The sequence below is a fragment of the Natrix helvetica genome (genome assembly GCF_964273705.1).
Source record: "Natrix helvetica genome assembly, chromosome: 2".
NCBI classification, from domain to species: Eukaryota; Metazoa; Chordata; class Lepidosauria; order Squamata; family Natricidae; genus Natrix; species Natrix helvetica.
In genome coordinates, this window is record NC_138552.1 from 30,669,742 (window position 1) to 30,689,292 (window position 19,551).

At 36.9% G+C, this 19,551-nt stretch overlaps 1 protein-coding gene across 6 annotated transcripts in view; it reads left to right on the forward strand.

The window, feature by feature from the left end:
* The window catches only part of KIF2A (kinesin family member 2A), a 65,808-nt gene extending 49,314 nt beyond the window's left edge, over positions 1 to 16,494 (forward strand). For 4 of the 6 annotated variants that reach the window (XM_081945207.1, XM_081945209.1, XM_081945208.1 and 1 more), the window contains exons 11-21: positions 836 to 899; positions 4,906 to 4,997; positions 5,172 to 5,314; positions 5,845 to 6,049; positions 7,613 to 7,723; positions 8,276 to 8,343; positions 9,296 to 9,409; positions 9,965 to 10,115; positions 11,872 to 11,973; positions 14,259 to 14,394; positions 15,711 to 16,494. In XM_081945207.1, coding sequence (XP_081801333.1) covers positions 836 to 899; positions 4,906 to 4,997; positions 5,172 to 5,314; positions 5,845 to 6,049; positions 7,613 to 7,723; positions 8,276 to 8,343; positions 9,296 to 9,409; positions 9,965 to 10,115; positions 11,872 to 11,973; positions 14,259 to 14,394; positions 15,711 to 15,796 — 1,272 coding nt within the window. In that variant the 3' untranslated portion in view covers positions 15,797 to 16,494. The remainder of the gene's footprint in view (positions 1 to 835; positions 900 to 4,905; positions 4,998 to 5,171; positions 5,315 to 5,844; positions 6,050 to 7,612; positions 7,724 to 8,275; positions 8,344 to 9,295; positions 9,410 to 9,964; positions 10,116 to 11,871; positions 11,974 to 14,258; positions 14,395 to 15,710) is intronic. The other 2 variants (XM_081945211.1, XM_081945212.1) reach the window with 1 other exon arrangement.
* The last annotated feature ends 3,057 nt before the right edge of the window (positions 16,495 to 19,551 follow it).

Consider the following 19,551-nt stretch of genomic DNA (forward strand, 5'->3'; position numbering starts at 1 on the left):
GGTTTGCTCGGAGCGTGGTTTTAAGCATTCCGAAGGCTTCAGGGACGGTCCCTGAAGCCTCCGGGGGGGGGGGGCGGGGGAGGTTCTTTTTGCCCTCCCCAGGCTCCTATAAAGCCTCTGGAGCCTGGGGAAGGCGAAAAATAGCTTTTAAAAAGGTGAACTCAGCTGGCCAGCGCGCGCATGTGCGCTGGCCACTTGACAGGGCAGCGCCTCGCGTGCCACTTGTGGCACGCGTGCCATAGGTTCGCCATCACGGTTCTATAGAGTGATCAGATGCTTGGAGTTCTCCTGTATTTTCAGGGAGTTCCATTCATATTATAATTCCTCCCTAGGATTGGTGACCAGAATCCTGATATGGAGAGTACTGCTTTTGAGCTTTAAATTTACTTGTTTTCCTTGGGGCCTCAATGGGAAATTGTCTGTGGATCAGATAACTCACCCCACAACTCTTGTGTTTGGGATTGAGTTTGAGTGATGCAAGCAGGAATTGCCTTCAAGAGCAACTTCAGGTTAGGTAGTGACCTTGCACTAAGGTCACACCCGTCTGGTAGAGATCCTTGCAGACAGAGAGGTCTACTCAGACCTTTAAGCATTCAGAGATGGGTTGCTATTAAATTAAAAACATCCATAGTTACCTCAAGTTTTATTTAAAGGGGGGGGGGAATTTACTTTATTGGCACTATAAAGGGAACTTTAGCATCCTGAGAGAACAAATTCTCTTATTTTGCATGGATCTGCTCAGTGAAAATGATAATTTGGTCTTGCTTCTTTATAAATAAGGCAGCAAATTTACATAATTGCCCCTCTAATATTGCTCTTTTTATTTTTGCCTTAGACTATGGGTGGTGACTTTTCAGGAAAGAACCAAGACTGTTCAAAAGGAATTTATGCACTTGCTGGTAAGAAATTTTAATACTACTGTGATTATAATAAATCTGTGATTGTAGTTGAAATTTCTGTAAAACGTGTCATCAAAGTTGAAAACAAACACTAGTTGTGTAATGTGGATCACTTTCGTATGGACCTTGAAAAATGTAATGAACATTTGGAAAAAGTCTATAGAGATTCTCAGTCATCCAGGTCATGGTTATCTCAAAGGTGCTTTTTGAGGAGGCAACTGGACTTTCTTGTTTTTTCTTTAAAGATGTTTTGCTTCTCATCCAAGAAGCTTCTTCAGCTCTGACAGGATAGTGGGGAATGGGAGGATTTATATTCCTTGCAGACAGCTGGATTAGAAGCGAAATGTCTTCAAAGAAAAACAAGAAAGTCCAGTTGCCTCCTCAAAAAGCACCTTTGAGATCATTTATAGCAGGATGTTTTTGTGATTTCTCCCCCCCCAAAAAACTTTCCTTTTTCCTTGAAAGTTACTGAATCATCAGCAAAATGTCTCAGCCATTCCACAGCCACAGCAATCTCTAAGGTGGTGTCTGAGAGACTGAGACTTTTTATTAAGAGAGAGGGATTGATATGTTCATAGTACCAACTAGTACCAACTCCTCCATTTTTTGCCTCAATGACACTAAGTATGGATTAATCCCTCAGTGAATTTTCATTACTCAGAGTAAGTACAACCATGTATTTTCTCAACATGTTGCCCATTACTACATTTCATTTTATTATGATTACTTGATTCTAGTATACACATTTTTCAAAATGTGACCATTTGTGACTTATGGATTACCTATCAATTTAAATGATTCACTAAGTCACATGTTGATCTTGAATTTTAATCCTGAAAAGCTCAGCAGATGTAGATCTGGTTAATACTCAGATGAAAGACCACCAGGTTTTATCAGACCTACATAGACTAAACTAGAAAGTTAAAAAAAAATCGGAAGCAGATAAAACAAAATCACTTTTATGTTGTTTACCATGAAAGCTACATGGATTGCAATGTTCATCTTTTTCTTTCTCTTTCCCCATATCGCTATCTCATCCTCTGCCCTGTCCTTTAAAAATGCTTTATTTTGTACTACCTTGTTATATTCCCCCCCCCATTTTTCCCTATTTCCCCAACTATTGGGGGGGGGGGGGAATAAAAGATTACAGATAGTCCTCATGTAGTGACCACAACATGAGACAGGTAGTCCTCATGTAGAGACCATAACTGCAACTTGGTCTTTAAGTGAAAGTAACCAAGTGAAATCATAATCTGCTTATGATTTAAATTCAGCTTTCCTTTGCTTTACTGATCTGTAAAGACCATAAATATAGAGACTGGTCATAAAATTACTTTATGTAAATTCAAAACTCTGGTTTCCAAACCAGAATAGTTGATTCATAAAACATTCCTAAGCCAAATATCAACAAATCACATTATGCCCTAAAATGAGGTGTGAATGCAATCTATATAAAGTATGTACACCTCCTAAACTGCTCTACAGTACACTTAGAGGAGCCATTTAACTTAAAAATGGAAAATAAAAGTCTCTCTTCATTCAAGTGGGCCTAGGAGAGAGGCTTTACTTACCTCTCTACTTGCAAGTCACATTTTCTCATACTCTACCATTTTACCCCGAAAATACGACCTGTCCTGAAACTAATGCCTTGCCATATTTTTCTGGTGGGCAAAAATATAAGCCCTCCCCCACAAATAAGCCCCCTGGACAACCCCACACCTCTGACCAGGCAGAGCGCCACTCACCAACCTAGCGGTATCCCAAAGCTGCCAAGCCGTGGGAATGGGGGGGGGCAAAGGTGATCACGTTGCTTGGCGCCTTCGGGATACCTAGGTTGGTGAGCAGCACTGTGCCCAGCTGAAGGGGGGGGGGGGAGTTGCCTGGCGGTTGCTCTCTTGTGAGCAGGCTCCCAAAGAGCCGGGCATAGCCTCAGGGGCAAATGACTGTGTTGCGCTGTTGCAGCAGCGCAGCACAGCAGCCATGAAGCGACCTTGCTCATGAGCAACCACCTGGCAAACTCCCTTTCCAGTTAGGCACAGTGCCATTCACTGACCTAGGGGTATCACCAAGCCACATGAGCGCCTGTTCGCCGCCGCCCAGCTCTCGCAGCTTGGTGCCTTCGAAATGCCAGTGAATGGCACTCTGCTGTTCCGCTCCCGCTCATGCGCCTCCCAGCCTCACGATGCCCTGGCCCAGCTCTCCCTGCAGAGCCAGAGCATCTCCGCAGCCGCAATCACAGCATGGCTTTTTTGGCGGCTTCCAAATTGAGTTTTCCGCAGTCTCCGCTCTGGGTGTAGGTTCCAAACTGAGTTTTCCTGCAGTCTCCGCTCTGGGTGTACACTCTATGGTTGTATGCTCTGGGAGTATGCTCTGCCGGTAGCCAACTCACAACCATAGAGCGTATGCCCAGAGTGGCCATTGCAGAAAACTCGGTTTGGAAGCCACCGAAAAAGCCATCCTGGGATGGCGGCGGCAGCGTAGGTGCTCTGGCTCTGCAGGGAGAGGTGGTCCAGGACATTGGGAGGCTGGGAGGCGCGGGAGCGGAATAGCCGCTCGTGCAACCCCCCCTCTCCAGCTGTGCAGAGCTCCTTTCACTGGCATTTCGAAGGCGCCAAGCCGTGAGAGACGGGCGACGGCGAACAGGCACTCACACGGCTTGGCGATACTCCTAGGTCAATGAATGGTGCTGTGCCTGGCTGGAAAGGGGGTTTGCCAGGTGACTGCTCCTGAGTGTGGTTGCTTCATGGCTGCTGTGTTGCGCTGTTGTGACAGCGCAACACAGCCGTTCTCCCCTGAGGGTGTGCCCGGCTCTTTGGGAGCCCGCTTGCAAGAGAGCAGATGCCCAGCAACCCCAAAACAATAAGCCCTCCCCTGATAATAAGGCCCAAGCCATATTTTGTACTGTTTTACTAGGGCTTTAAAAATGTTTCAGTGTCTCAAAGTGCTAATTCATCTAGAAATGTTGGTTTTCTAGATGAATTAGTGTCTATAGTAATAATTACCATAAACATTCAATTGCATAAATTTTGATTCAGTGGATATCAGATGTAGCAGATTTCACACAATAATTGATCTTTCTTGGTGAATCAATCCAGGCAATAATCATACATTTTAGGCAACATTTTACATTCATTACAAAGAGGATTTACTACAGCTATCTCTTTGTAGACAGAAAGAGAGAGAGAGAGAGAGAAGGTTTTTCTGTCCTCCCCCAATTCTGAAAATTGCTTTTGGATAGAGTTAAAGGTCTGTCATGAGTTAAAGAGGTGGGAATATATATTTTTGGCAATTTTTTATTAGCTCATAATCCTTAGGGTAAAACATTGTTACTTCTTTTAAATTGTAATTTGAATCTTTATTCCAAAATAAATGCTAATTGCAACATCCTTAATTTGGTTTTAGAATCCATGCACAAGTGGGAGGGGAGCAAATGGGATGTATGGATATCTACAGAACCCATGTTTCTTTTATGCTGTATGTTGTGTGAAAAGTTATCTCTTTCATTTTACTCTACTGGAAGGGAAATAACCAATATCTAGTTCATCTGACTCCCTAGCTTATGATATGTGACTCAAGAAAATTAAACTCTAGTTTAATAGCTCAGCAATTCAGAACTTGTATTTGGACTTTTTAAAACAACTAAGTTATGATTCCTGGTTTAAATTATAATTTCAGATACACATACAATGCAAGTTGGGAATTGGGTCGGATGTCATTGATGTTACAGGCCTTCTTCAAGCAATTCTGAAGGAAGAGGGATGGGAGTTGGAATAGCGCAAGCCTGTTATTTATGTTCCATTCTGTTTGTGCCTTTAGCATCAAAATACAGTTCCATACTACATGTGAACTCTGTATTTGTAGAAAAAGCACCTAAAGTGTTATAAATTCCAGCATTTTTTTTTAGCTATTCACTCAGTATAGTTAATAAATATATCCGTATGTGAACTGTTGTGCATTTCTGAAGTTTTTCCATTTCCCATTTCCTGTAATTGTAATCTATTTGCAGCTAGAGATGTCTTTTTAATGTTGAAGAAGCCAAATTATAAAAAACTGGAACTTCAAGTATATGCAACGTTTTTCGAGATTTATAGTGGAAAGGTATGTGATTTATTCCTAAAATATATAACTACTGAATCTTTATCTTTTGTGTTTACACGTCTTCTCTGTTGTATATAAACAACTGTTTCAACAGAGCTAAATTAATACTCCAGAAATTCCTTAGCTAACACATATATCTCTTCTCCCTCCTTCCCTCCCATTCCTCCCCATAAGGTTTTCGACTTACTGAACAGGAAGACCAAATTAAGAGTTTTAGAAGATGGTAAACAGCAAGTCCAGGTGGTGGGATTACATGAGCGAGAGGTTAAATGCGTGGAAGATGTTCTAAAACTTATTGAGATAGGCAACAGTTGCAGGTATTCTTTTTCCCGCCCTCTTTCACATTATGAAATTATAGTAGATAACATTAAAAAAATTAAATAGTTTGATTTTTTTTAAAAAAAACATATGTATTTTCTTGGAGTACAACCTAAATGAAGTTTCAGAAGTTTTTGTTCCATACAATTTATAAATAGATTTTTTCATCTTTTTATAGGAAGCAGTTTTAATATAATCAAATTACTGTTTTCAAATGTATTAACAATCATTTTAAGTGTTATGTTCACATGTAAATATATTTTAAATATTTTTATGGAATTTAGAGATATTGTAGAATTTGTGGTATAAATGGAAAACATACTAATAATGGGTCTCAATCAAAATTGTAATTGAAGTGGACTGCATAATTGTAATATATACCTTTCAAATGTTTCTAACTTTGATTATTAGAATATGCCTTAATTTTTAACAGAAATTATAGTCTTTATCAATGTTGAATGCACTAATCTTGTTAATAGCATACAGTGACATTTCATTCTTTCTTTCCCACCCCATCTCTTTATTAAAGAACATCTGGCCAAACATCAGCAAATGCACACTCATCTCGAAGTCACGCAGTGTTTCAGATCATCCTCCGGAGGAAAGGGAAGCTACATGGTAAATTTTCCCTAATTGACTTGGCTGGAAATGAAAGAGGAGCTGATACTTCCAGTGCAGATAGGCAAACCCGACTAGAAGGTGCTGAAATTAACAAGAGCCTTTTAGCACTCAAGGTAAAAGAAATACTTGTCCCTGAATTCAAGCTAAGGTTGTTGGCTTTCCACATTACATCAAATGCAAAACTTTTCAGAAACATTTGTTTATTACATTAATGATTTATTATAGATGATGGTCATTCCATTTTAAATGTTTACTAGCCACTATATGGTACATGTCAACATAAGTACAAACTGATAAGTACTGTGAATTGATTATATTTATGTCATTTCAAGTTGTTTATTTCACTGCTAAGAATAGATATAAAGTTGATGCTGGAACAGGTTTGATTAGTTATGAAACTAATTTGGTTCCTTAGTTTATAAGGATCATTGAAAAAATAGAACTTATACATTGCTTGACAAAAGGCTGAGAGCAAGAAAATGATCAACTAATAACTGCTTGAGCTTTATACCAGTTGCCAGCTGCTTAAACCTGAATTTTTAGTCCCTATAGGATTTTAATGTTTGCCTGTTTTTCTCAATAAAGTATTCTTGATAAAAAAATAATAATTCAATTGGTACAGGTGTTTTTTTGTATTCATGCTTATATCTTTCTTTGACAGGTTTAAATATATTTAATATACTAAAAGAACTGCTGAAAGTTTTATGATCTGCATAATATGTTTAACAATGTCATAAAAATAACTTTCTCAAGTGTCACACAAGAATATTTTTATATCTTTGCTAGCTCATTCATATAGATTCTTGATTTAGCATTTAGCAACAGTAGTTTGAGATGGTGATATTACCCATTATCAACAGTAAAATGTTTGCATACATTGAATATCTTTAAATTTAACTATTGTTTTAAGTACCTTTAGTATATTGTAAAGACTTTTTATTTATTTCCTGATAAAAGCCAGCTGTTTAAAATAAATATTGTAATTGATTAGATTCAAGGATGAGCAAGCCCATCTTCTTTTCTATTGTCATTGAAGTTGGCTTAGATTTGTCTGTCAGATTTAATTCATATTTTATTTATGAGATTGTATATGAGGTTGTTGGCATTCTTGCAAAGCTAGAAAAGCTTGGTGGATGGGATAAGGTCTCTCTGGATGGATAGATAGAAAGAGAAAGAAAGAAAGAAGAAGGAAGGAAAGAAAGATAAAGAGTGGTAGATATTTCCTTAACTTCTAATTTTATTTGGTAAACATTTTATATAGCAAGAAATTAATCTTGAAGAAGTGTCAGTTTTGTTTAAAACTTTTAACAGTGCAACAGCAAATGATAACGTTAAGTCTTCTTCAGTTTTTGGTTCAAATTATTTTACTATTGCAAGGTGGAATACTCTATTGGTCACAAGGTGCAGTAGCAATTAAAAGTATATGCCCATGTCTCAATGTTGGACCAGAATCAAATGGAATTTCAGTCTTAACATTTGAATGTGAACTGTACACAATCTCAATTCTATCTTTAATGTATAATATTTTCTTCATTGAAAACATACTGCAATATTTTAAGAAGAACATAGGGGAGTGCAGCTTGTCATCCATTATTTGCTATTCAAATTTGCAGTTGTTTTAAAATAAATTTTGCATTGGTTCTGAGGAATAAACATAAGCATCTTTATTCTTCCAGGAGTGCATCAGAGCCTTAGGCCGAAACAAACCTCATACTCCGTTTAGAGCAAGTAAACTTACTCAGGTCTTAAGAGATTCATTCATTGGAGAAAACTCTCGCACCTGCATGGTAAGTTAGGAATGTTGCAGAGTGTTTTCACTGCATGAAAGATAACTCTTGGGGATTGTATACAAATAAGTTATATATACCTGCTGGAATTCAGTAAGTTCCTGAAGGGAAGGATTTCTGCTCCTTAAACTAAAACATTGTTATTGTATGATTTATGAAGATGTTATTGGAATATCTTTATCCTGGCAATTTTTCTGGTGTCCTATACCAGTGGTGTGTTAATTTATAACAAAGAGTCACTTAAGTTGCAAGATAATACAACTTTCTCATTAACGTTTTTAGAAAATGTAACTTTCAGTCCTTTTAACCACATCTCCCATTGCTTCCTCTGTATGTTATAACAAAATCCTTAGCCAGTTTTATCATGCAGTCTTTAACTTTTTCTTCTGTTTCAAATTTCAGTAAAGCATATACTATATGTTTTAGCCATCACATGTTCCTCAAAACCAAGTATTCTTTTTTAAAAAAAGAAAGATATTGATTCCGATCAGTTGAAGTGTATACTTTTGTTATCCTTCAAGAAAATAATTCTGGCATTTTTCCCCATCTTAGATTGCTACTATTTCTCCAGGGATGGCATCTTGTGAAAACACTCTAAATACATTAAGATATGCAAATAGGTAAGAGGAGTATTTGTTTAAATTATTTACATAAAATCTTAATTTTGGTGCTTTGCTTGCAGTATTATATTGTTAGACATATATACATCTACGTAGTTAGAAAATTCAAATTTAACATGGAAGTTAAAAAAATAAAAGTACAGGTAAACTATGAAAATGTTTGTTTTCATTTAACAATGTTTTCAAAAGAGAAATGTAAGAGTCAATCATTTTGCATACCTTACTAAGGTGATCAGTGTATGCTGGATTCTTCGCCTCTTTAAATTGAGGTTTGACTGTCTATTAATGTTCTTAGGTTCTTTAGATGGCAACTTTTCAGGGCTCAGAACCTAAGCAGGGAGTATCTAGTTGGAAAAGAACTGCCAGGAATATTAGTCCTATGGACAGGTTAGAAGGTTCAGGAAGGTGATACAAAAGCTACTTCTGAATTACTCCCAGGAAAACTACATGGACATATCTATGAGGTCACCAGGACTGAAGTCTGACTGGAAAGAGACGACTTATGTTTAATATATAACGTCTAGTTTTCAATAAAACACCTTCCAAGCATGTATAGTTAGATAATAATGGTGGACATCTATAAATTGCATTGAATTCATACTTTGTAATGTGTCATTAAGGCCATGTTACTTCAGAAATATAGGCCATTAAACCTGCTATTTTTCTTTTGGTTGATGAAGTTATACAAATGACTCTATGTTCAGAGGTGTGCTTCATAGACCATTAGTGGGGAGGTACGATCTTTATTCAGTTCCAGCCATTGACCTTTAAGATGTTCAAGCCTCCACCCATTGACTTCAATTTCCTATTAATTGTTTCTCTTTCCAAGAGGTTTACCAGAGAGTTAGGTTTAGATAGATTGTGAAGAGTTTTGTGCAGTTGCAAACATGATTTTCATTGTTTTTACAAGAACACTTTCTTTTAATTTCTCTGCTGTATCTTGCTGCTGCAGAGTAAAGGAATTTGGAATTAGTCCTTCGGACATTCCCTTCTCACAGGGTAGTGGCAGTCGCTCTGATCTCTCTCCTTCCTATGAGTATGACGACTTTTCTCCTTCAATCACCAGGTCTACTTCATTCTTTACATGGAATGTTAATTTTAGTGGTTTATTTTTCTATTCTGATGTGTAATTTTACAGTCATACTTCCACTTATTTTCTCCCAATCATCATTTTTTTTTGTTTTCATTCAGTTTGACAGATGATAAAACTGCATGGCCTGTAAATCATCTTCCGAATTAGCCTTCACCAGTTCCAAACATTTCATACCAAAGTTTTTTGTTTACCTCAATGTGTAAGAGATGGTGATGTCAACTTTTTGTACTAGTAGCTCTACATCTGAGTGATAGATGTACAATATTGATTCATTTTATATGTGGATATTTTGTGTGTACATGTGTGTGGGAGAGGATATAATTCAGTGTTGTGGTTGATTGCAATTTACTAATTTTATAATTAATATAGTGTGATTGACTCCTACTATTATAGACATACATGCTCATGAAGTTGACATCACCACCACTTATGTACTGTAAATTGTCTGTGAATTCATGAAATGATTTTCTCCCTACTTAAATTCAGATTATATTAATTTTAAAATGAACATCTATCTTAAAAATGTAGAGTCAAGGAACTAACAGTTGATCCCAGTGCTGCTGGTGACGTCCGTCCCATCATGCATCACACTCCAAATCAGATTGATGACTTGGATGCACAGTGGGGTGTTGGGAGCTCACCTCAGAGAGATGATCTTAAACTACTTTGTGAACAAAATGTGAGTACCTCAGGTATCACCGTTCTGGAAATGCAAATTCTAGTTAATTAGTTTTGATCAAATTAGTTAAACATTAAATTATCATCTTATTTTGTATACCTTCTTCCTAATCAAGCTGAGATATTTTTGAGTTCATGTGGCTAGCAAAAGTTTTTTTCTATTCTCATTTGAGTTTTTTGAGACTACATACATGTAAAATACATCCAAAGTTTGTCCAGTTGTCTTGATTCAACCTTCAGACAACCTTTGCCTGGGTGACTTGAGAGTCTTCATTGACGCTCAAAGTCCTAAGTGTCTTTTATTAGACTATTTGGGGTTTAAAAAAACACCCCAATTGTTAAATTGTCATAAAATGTTGTTTTATGACAATTTAACAATTATCAATTTTGTTCATCAGTGTACATAAAACAAACATTTGAGTCAGTAAACAAAAGAACACATTCTAGTATCTGCTATTATAATTATTTTTGTTCACCAGCTCAGTCTAACTAACATGGAAGTACTGATGGAGCCAACATAAAAAATTATCTCTTCTTCAGGTAGGAATGTATAAGCATAAGCAAATGAACCTGGTAGGAAATCTCCCTTGAGTTTTGAGACCTGTTTTTTTAGAGAAGAGCATTACTGCTAGATTCATGATGTAGAGTCAGTGAAGGAATGAAACAATACAAGATAATGATCAGCTGTATCCTGCAGAATTCCAGTGATGGGAAAGAAGGAACTCCCTCTCCCAATACCTTACAGCTTACTAATCAGAGTGGATGAGAATCTCCCAAAGCAACACAGTCTCCTCTCACATGACAGTTTCATTGCTTCATTCCTCATTGTTCCTTCAGAATGTTATTTTTCACAATTGATTCCTTTTTTTACAATTAAATTACATTAAAAATGGACTGGATTTCTTGTTGTGGAATGAAGAGACAAACCTTCCTTTCACAAGCCTATGAAACTGATCAAATGATTAAATAAGATATCCAGAGAAAAGCTGATAGTGGTAGGAGTTTTAAATTCAAGAAATGGTTGATTGGACAGTTTTTCATATTGCAAAATATATGTTCTTAGTCTTCCTTCACTTGCAGAAAATGTCTGCTTTTTGATACAGTAAAGAATAGACATCTTGGTTTTAGTTCAAAGGTGATTATTTACTGTTTCCTATTTCTGTTCTGTGTGCTCTAAACCGACTAAAATGAAGGCAACATTCTTTAAGAGTTCAGCTACTTGTAGCTCCTTCTGTTTAAAAAGATTTTAAAAATCTTTCAAGCAATACTTTTGCAAATATTAACTAAAATATCACTTTTTAACCATATAGATCAATTATACATTTATAAATCAATTAGGCTGTACATAAGATATTTAATTAAGTAATGGATAAATATGTATCTACAAATATTCTAGAATGTTCTAGAAAGGAAGTTTCCCTTTCCCCCATTGCTTCAAACTTTCTGGGACTTACATTTCAAATCTTGCCCCAGAAAGCCGCCATTTAGGTTTATAGCATTTGATTGACACTGGGAATATTAAAGGAAGTGCAAAATTGCTGCATTTGCTCCTTGATGTTTATTCTACATGCTGGTTATCTGTACCACCAAGCAATAGTTGACAAATTATTACAGGGTAGGTTTATCATTGTATAACTTCAGGTTGATAAAAGGGTAGTATGTTTCAAAATATACTCAGCCATTTCTTTCTTCAAAATGTTGTTTCCTTTGCTTTCCATTTTGCAACTTATTACAGTGAGGTTTATTGTTTCTTAAAGGAGGAAGAAGTTTCACCACAGTTATTCACTTTTCATGAAGCAGTGTCACAGATGGTGGAAATGGAAGAACAAGTAGTAGAAGACCACAGAGCTGTCTTCCAGGTAAATGCTTTATGAGAGATTGCACAATATAAAATAAGGATCTTACGCACTAACTTTGTGCAAAGCTGAAAAGTATGATAGTGAAACTGAATTGCCTTATGGTTGGTGTAGAGTGCATGCCCATGCCAATTTGGTGAGAAGGAAGTGGTTGGAATGGGATGTATGTCTGCTTTGGGACACTGTCTGAGGTACCGTACTTTTCACAGTATAAGATGCACCGGAGTATAAGACGCACCAAGATTTTGAAGAGGCAGATTTTTTAAAATGGTTTTTGCACTCTGCAGACCTCACAAAAACAGGCCCGTTTTTGTCAAAAAAGGGCATGCATAGCCTTTAGGAGGCTTATAGAGTGCTCCTGGGGGCTGTGGGGGGAGAGCAAAAAATGGCCCATTTTTCACTCATTTTTGCCCTCCCCAGCCCCCAGGAGCATTCTGGAAGTCTTCTGAAGGCTATGCACGGCCATTTTTGCAAAGGGGGCGGGGTTTCAGGAGGCCAAAAATGCTGTATTCAGTGTATAAGACGCACCCATATTTTCACCCTCTTTTTTGAGGGAAAAAGGTGTGTCTTATGCTCTGAAAAATATGGCAATTGGAGCCATTGAGTGTTTAATACAGCAGCACCCCCAAAATCCAGTGGGATTGCTTTCTAAAAAACAATTTCACCATCCTAGAATGTCAGTTATTGTCGAAGTGATGGAACTTTCAGAAATAACTAATGAAAGAACATATGGATGTAAAATTCATTGGCATGGTTTTCTCCTAAACAATGCTAAAATGTATTTTGAAGTCCCACTGAAATATTTGAAAAGTAAATCTGAATTAGAAACATTTTTTTCTTTTTACATTTGTATGTAATTTCCAAAGGGCTTAAATTGGTTTTTGTCATAGCTGTTTGCAAAGTGAGAATTGTTTAAATAACTGAAACTTATTGCAAATTTTTAAACTGGCAAACTAGTTTCAATATTTGGTAATTACAAAGAAAGTTGACAGTAGAATTATTTCTTTATAGATACTTGATTTGGCTTCTTTTAAACATTTATAAAGTTTTTGTGACATAAGGGGAAGCGTGGAATTATAAGGGGTTATAAATTAAACAATTACTATATAATTTTTTTTGTTTTAATTCGAGATATATGAACCGAATAAAGTACAGGTAGTCTTCAATTTATAACAGTTTATTTAGTGACTGTTTGAGATTATAACAGCACTGAAAAATGTTGTCAACATCCAAGACAGTGCACCGTTCAAAGTTGTGACCACACGCTGTTTCAGAGTTGCCACACACACACACACACACACACACACACACACATACACACACACGGGGAGGGGGATGCATGGGAACACAGATGGGTGATGCAATTCACACTGGGAGAGGAGCAAGGAAGGCAAGCCAGCTGTGGTCGGTTCAGAAGCCATCCAGGCCTGAAGAATACTTCCTGTAGTTGGCCAGGGAGCAACTGGGCTAAAAGAGTACTTACTGGATCTGGGCCCAAAAAGTACTTGCTGGAGCCAGCTGTGAGGGCAGGGCATACTGAGTCTAGCAGAAGCCAGTAAATCTGGCTAAAAGCCCTCTTACTTGTATTGGCCACCACGTGCCAACCCGAAACTCCAGTAAAGAGACCTGTTCTGCTCACGTTGTGCCCTCTTCTTTTGTTGGGTTGGTTTGGAATCGTGATAGGTAACCAGCATGACTGACTTATGACAGGTTTTCACACTTATGACTGTTTCAGCATCCTCATGTCACATGATCAAAATTCAGGTGTTTGGCAACTGACACATATTTATGACCGGTGTAATGTACTGGGTTTATGTGATCATCTTTGCGACCTTCTGACAAGCAAAATTAATGGGGTGGCCAGATTCACTTAACAACCATGCCATTAACTTAACAACTGCAGTGATTCACTTAACAACTGTGGCAAGAAAGGCCGTAAAATGTGGCAAAACTCACTTATCCAATGTCTACTTAGCTACAGAAATTTTTGGCTCTATTGTGGTCATAAGTAGAGGACTATCTGTAGATGGAATTACATCATGTTTTTCCTTATTGCTTTTTATGAGCTTAATATCACAAAGCTAATATTTTTAGCCATTTTTATTTTTAAAAAGAATACTAGAACTTTAAAAATAATTTTTGAGATGATTAGTTTGATATTATCATTTAAACCACTTTCAAACAATGTGGTAATTTAAGAGAGGTGGTAATCCACTTCAGATTATATCTGATAATTCTTTTCCTTGATCCAATTATTGTGTTTCTCTCTCTCTCTTTGATGCTTTTAGGAATCAATTAGATGGTTAGAAGATGAAAAAGCGCTCCTGGAAATGACAGAAGAAGTAGACTATGATGTAGATTCATATGCTACACAACTTGAAGCAATTCTAGAACAAAAAATTTACATTTTGACAGAACTTCGAGGTAGAGGCTTTTATCTTTTTTGGAATGCTTTTTGTGTCTATGAGAATATTACTAGATTAAGAGCTACATTGTTTTAGAATTTAGACAGTAATTGTGAAACAACTCCTTCCTCTTTCTCAGCACAATTAAAAATTAGGAAAATCTTCTTAAATCAATAGATCAATAAACATACATGTAAATGGAATTCTAGATGTTACACAAGGATTTTCAGTTGAAATCATATTGTAGTATAATATCTCATTTTGGTTATTATGGAATATTAGAGGATAACATACAGACACATACTATGTGGTGGCACATAGTTTTTTATTACAATTTCAATGAATGCATATTTGTTCCTGTTTTACTTTTTCCCCCAAACAGTACGACTATTGAAAGTAATGCAAACTTTCTCATAAAATTCTTCAAGGAAATGTAAAATGCCTGTCAAGCTACAGACACTTGAATGATATTATTCTGAAAAATCTTCTGCAAATTTCTGTACTTGGCAGACATACAGTGAGAAATAGGCGAGTTAGTGATAAAGCCAGCATTATGAGCTTAGAAATAATCAGAATGTTACATGACCTTGTAGCAGAGTGGCTGAGCTTGAAAGATTGGCAGTCTCACGTCACCCCTCTCAGAAGTCCTCGGAGGGAAAATTGTGGATAGCAATTTTCCTGATTTCTGGACCTTAAGCTTCCTGGATATTATAGTAGGTTAATTCTGAAGTTGCTGAGGAGATTCAAAGAACCCCAGTACTCATCCCAGCTTCAGTGTTCAGCTTCTCTCTCTTACTCCTCCAGTTCCATGTTTTAAGACAGACTCAAACTTGCTTTCTCAAAAGGGGAGAAGTTGGGATATCTCTCTGTAACTTGTAGCCTGTCACATGTGTAGACAACATATGACATCTAGCAGTTGTGGAAAAGTGATCCACTATAATTTATAGCAATCCATAGGTTCCTACAGTTCTTCTTCATCTTGTGTTTAATGTAGAAGACTTTGCTTCCATTTACATTACTTCAAACTATAATATATGAAGGTATGTTGTTAGCGGTGGTCAGGTATCCTTTAGGAATTGCGTGTAAGCTATGATTTGATTTATTTAGAATGGAGGCAGAAGCTTCCTGTTTTCTCTTTGTGGCCATCCTGGTGGAGGAATAGAGAGGAGGAATAGAGAGGAGGTGGTGAGTCTGTGGGTCCCAGCAGCCTTCAAGTTCTCCTTTAAGCTACAGTTTAAAGATTATATCCAAATAAAGCAGTTGCCTCATGAATTGGGCATTGGAAGCCCACTGAAATTATTTGACAGAGCTTTCCCTTTTTTGTTGCTTTTTTAGATAAAGTGAAGTCCTTTCGCACAGCACTACAAGAAGAAGAACAGGCTAGTAAACAAATCAATCCGAAGAGACCACGTGCCCTTTGAGGCGAACCTCTGCTGCTAAAAGATGCCTGAATCTTCATTGCTATACCATGCAGCTGGTTGGAAATGAAGTAGTAAGAAGTCTCGTCTACTTGAAAGATCTAAAACTTTTGAAGTGTCTGTAGAAATGTTCCATTTCTTCCTCCCCCAGCCAACATTTCAGTTGTGTGGAACGCTCCTGAATGTCTGGAAAATGCATCTAGACCAGATAGAACAACCAGGCAGGTTTGGGAGCTGGGAAGCACTTTTTGTTTCAAATGTTTTAACGTACTCAAAATTGTGAATCTTTTTATGTTTTGGAAATTTTGCCAATTTTTTTTTTAAAAAAAATAATGAAGTACAATGGTGGACTTGTAAAAACTTCACAGAATTTTGTTTCATTTAGTCAAGTTGTTGCAAAGAACAGCTGTGCAGTTTTGTATTTGTATGCATGCCCACCTCATCAGTGATTGTATATACCTCTTCTTCTAAACAGCTGTGCTTACCTCTACGTGTTTTGTGCCTTGATCAAGGCAACCTGATCTTAAATGTCCTCTCTAAAGCACAGCCTTAATAAATGCCACTCTTTATTTGTCAATGTAAATTACTTTTGCTTTTTGTACATTTTAATGTGTGTTGTTTTGTTTTTCATTTTGTGACTAGTTCTTCATTTCATAGTTATGTGCCATATCATTGATCTGGAATTAAAGACTGTCAGTGTGGATTGGCAGTGAGCCATTTCATTTTTTTCTCTGTATAAATCGGGAATCATGGTTTCTTTCAATGCCATAAAGCAGGGGTGTCCAAACTTGGCAACTTTAAGACTTGTGGACTTCAATTCCCAGAATTCCCCAGCTGGGGAATTCTGGGAATTGAAGTCCACAAGTCTTAAAGTTGCCAAGTTTGGACACCCCTGCCATAAAGAGTGAATCTAACATCTTCTTTGTAAAGAACAAAGCTATAAATTAGTGAATATGTAATAAAATGGTTCTGGATTATGAAGGAGAGTTATATCTAGAGTAGTGCAGATTTACAATATGTGTCCTAGAGGGTTGTCCAAATAAAAAATGCAACCTGATCTCTACATAAGAATAGAAGAGGTATCCCAAAAATAGGATATCAAAATAACCCTTTCTCTTCCTATTAAAATTGGCTTTTTGATGCATGACAGTTTACATGTGCATTAATTGTAGTTTGCAAGTAGTTAGTACTGTTGCTTTAAAAGAAAGTAGCTAATATGTATCTTCCAGTTGTACAGTGCCATCACTTGAAAAGTGGAGTGAATTAGTATCATTTGAGGATTGGCACAATATATACTCCACATGCTGAAAAATAATCCATGAAGCCTAAAGCCTTCATAAATGGCACTGTGTGTCCAGCACTTTTAAGGTGGTGGCACTTTAATATTTTTTTCAAATTGCTGTCCAAAAGAATTACCCCTTTTATGTCTTTCCTTTAAAGTCAGATTTATTCAGGACTCTCTAGGAGTTAACTCTGTTCCCAATATATATATTCCAGGCACTCACTTCAGCAACAAACATTACTTGAAACTGTTTCATGTTTTGTTTCTGGAACATAATCCATCTGTGCTGTGGCTGAGGGAAATACAGGGAGAGCAATGACAAGAGAGTGTAAATAAGCCAATGTTTTCAGTATTTAACATAATTCCCATAAGAAGGTAGGCTGTGGAAATCCCTTGCCATTATCTTGATGACAAAGCACCTGTAAACATGAAACTGAAATAGCAATGTAGATTTTACACAATTGTGTTTAATAAATTTAATTATGAAATATAAATTAGAAATGAGAATTTTGCTTCTATAAAAGAACTCTAAGTCTCAGTCTGGGAATTGGTACACTTTTTTTCTAATAAGAATTGGTCTTTGCTGAATGAATAATTACATGGTTTCTTAACAAAGCTATCACTGACATTGTTGGAAATATAAATATTCATAGACCAATTAATTGACATCCCATATTCTATTTTTGACACAGAACTTATTCTGCGGTAGAGAATAAGGAATATTTATTTTGGCTGAAGTATATATCAACCAAGGGACATGGTGGCTCAGTAGCTAAGATGCTGAGCTTGTTGATCAGAAAGGTCAGCAGTTTGGCGGTTCAAATCCCTAGTGCTGTTTAACAGAGTGAGCTCCTGTTACTTGTCTCAGCTTCTGCCAACCTAGCAGTTCAAAAGCATAAAAAATGCAAGTAGAAAAATAGGGACGACCTTTGGTGGGAGGGTGACAGCGTTTTATACGCCTTCAATGTTTAGTCATGCCAGCCACATGATCACGAAGACTTCTTCGGACAGTGCTGGCTCTTTGGCTTTGAAATGGAGATGAACACTGCCCCCTAGAGCTGGAACCAACTAGCACATATGTGCGAGGGGAATCTTTACCGTTATACATCAACCCGGAAAGTAAAACTCATATACATAAAAATATCAGTTTTCTACATTCCTTACTAAGCTTTTGATTTTGTTGGTTATGTCATCTACATAGAAATGTGAAATCTTCTGTATGATATCTTCCTTTCTAGAGGGCACATCATGTAAGGCAGGGGTGTCAAACTGGTGGCCCACAAGCCAGATGCGTCACATGCAGACCATGCCCACTCCAGTTCCATGAATGGGGAAAAGTTGTGAAATGTCACTTGACTTAACATGGTGAATTGACACCCGTGATATCAGGACTATGAGAAGCCATATTTTCTTTTTAATCGTACATAAGGCCATAGTTTTCTTTTGTATGCTAAGTAATGTCTATTTGATTAACCTGAAAAGAAAATGACATATATTCTTATCCCAAGATTAGATGGGGAAAAAAAACTTCAATTGCTACAGCCTATGCATATTTAAGTTGATCTTCCGATTTTAAAGGTAATGTGCAGAAAAATCTGGTCTTTCAGGGGAAAATAGTATGATCACAATAGGAGAGAGGGATGTCCTATATGGAAGCTATTTCAGAGGCATAACTTTTTAGAAGTTACGCTTATAAAAAAAGCAGTTCAGGTTGTAGACATGGGAACTAGTAAAATAAGGCTGCATTATTGTCCTATTATCTGCATGGTTAGTTATTTCAGGACAAATATTACTGGTAGGCATAAAGCACAGTGATATTGTATAGATGATGCTGTGATCCTGTTACTAATGCTGATTGATAACAGTGAAAGTACTTTGTTCATTTTCTTCTGCAAGTAACACCAGTTACACTTAAATTATACACAATAAAGGCAAGAATAATTTAACAAAATTATTAATGGATATAAGCTTGAGCAGGTTGGATAAAGTTTATGACGGATAATACTCCACTCATCTGAGAATTGGAAAAATAAATGCATTTTTTCCATTTAACCCAAATGACTCAGAAGCATTTCAGGTTTTTTAAAATCCTTTTCCACATGAAGGCAGCATGTTATGTTCCAGCTGAGATGCAACTTGGTCAATGTTTATGAGAAAACTTCCAAGAATTGAGTTGTGAGTCCAATGCATTCCATTTATTGGTGGGCCTAATAAGGTTGAAATTGGAATTTATGACTGCATTTAATGTTTCACTAAAGGTGAATTCTTCACCCCAAGGTCTGAACCAATTAGCAGATTCTTTCTATGCTCCTTGGAAAGTAAAGATAGAGCAGAAACTGCAGCAGTGTATATTTTCTCCCAGTTGCTGAAAGAATGGGATATGACTGAGCTGGAAAAATATCGAATCAGTCTTACACAGAAGTGTCAAACTCAATGCCTGCGGGGTGCTTAAATCTGGGCCATGGGGCCGGATTGG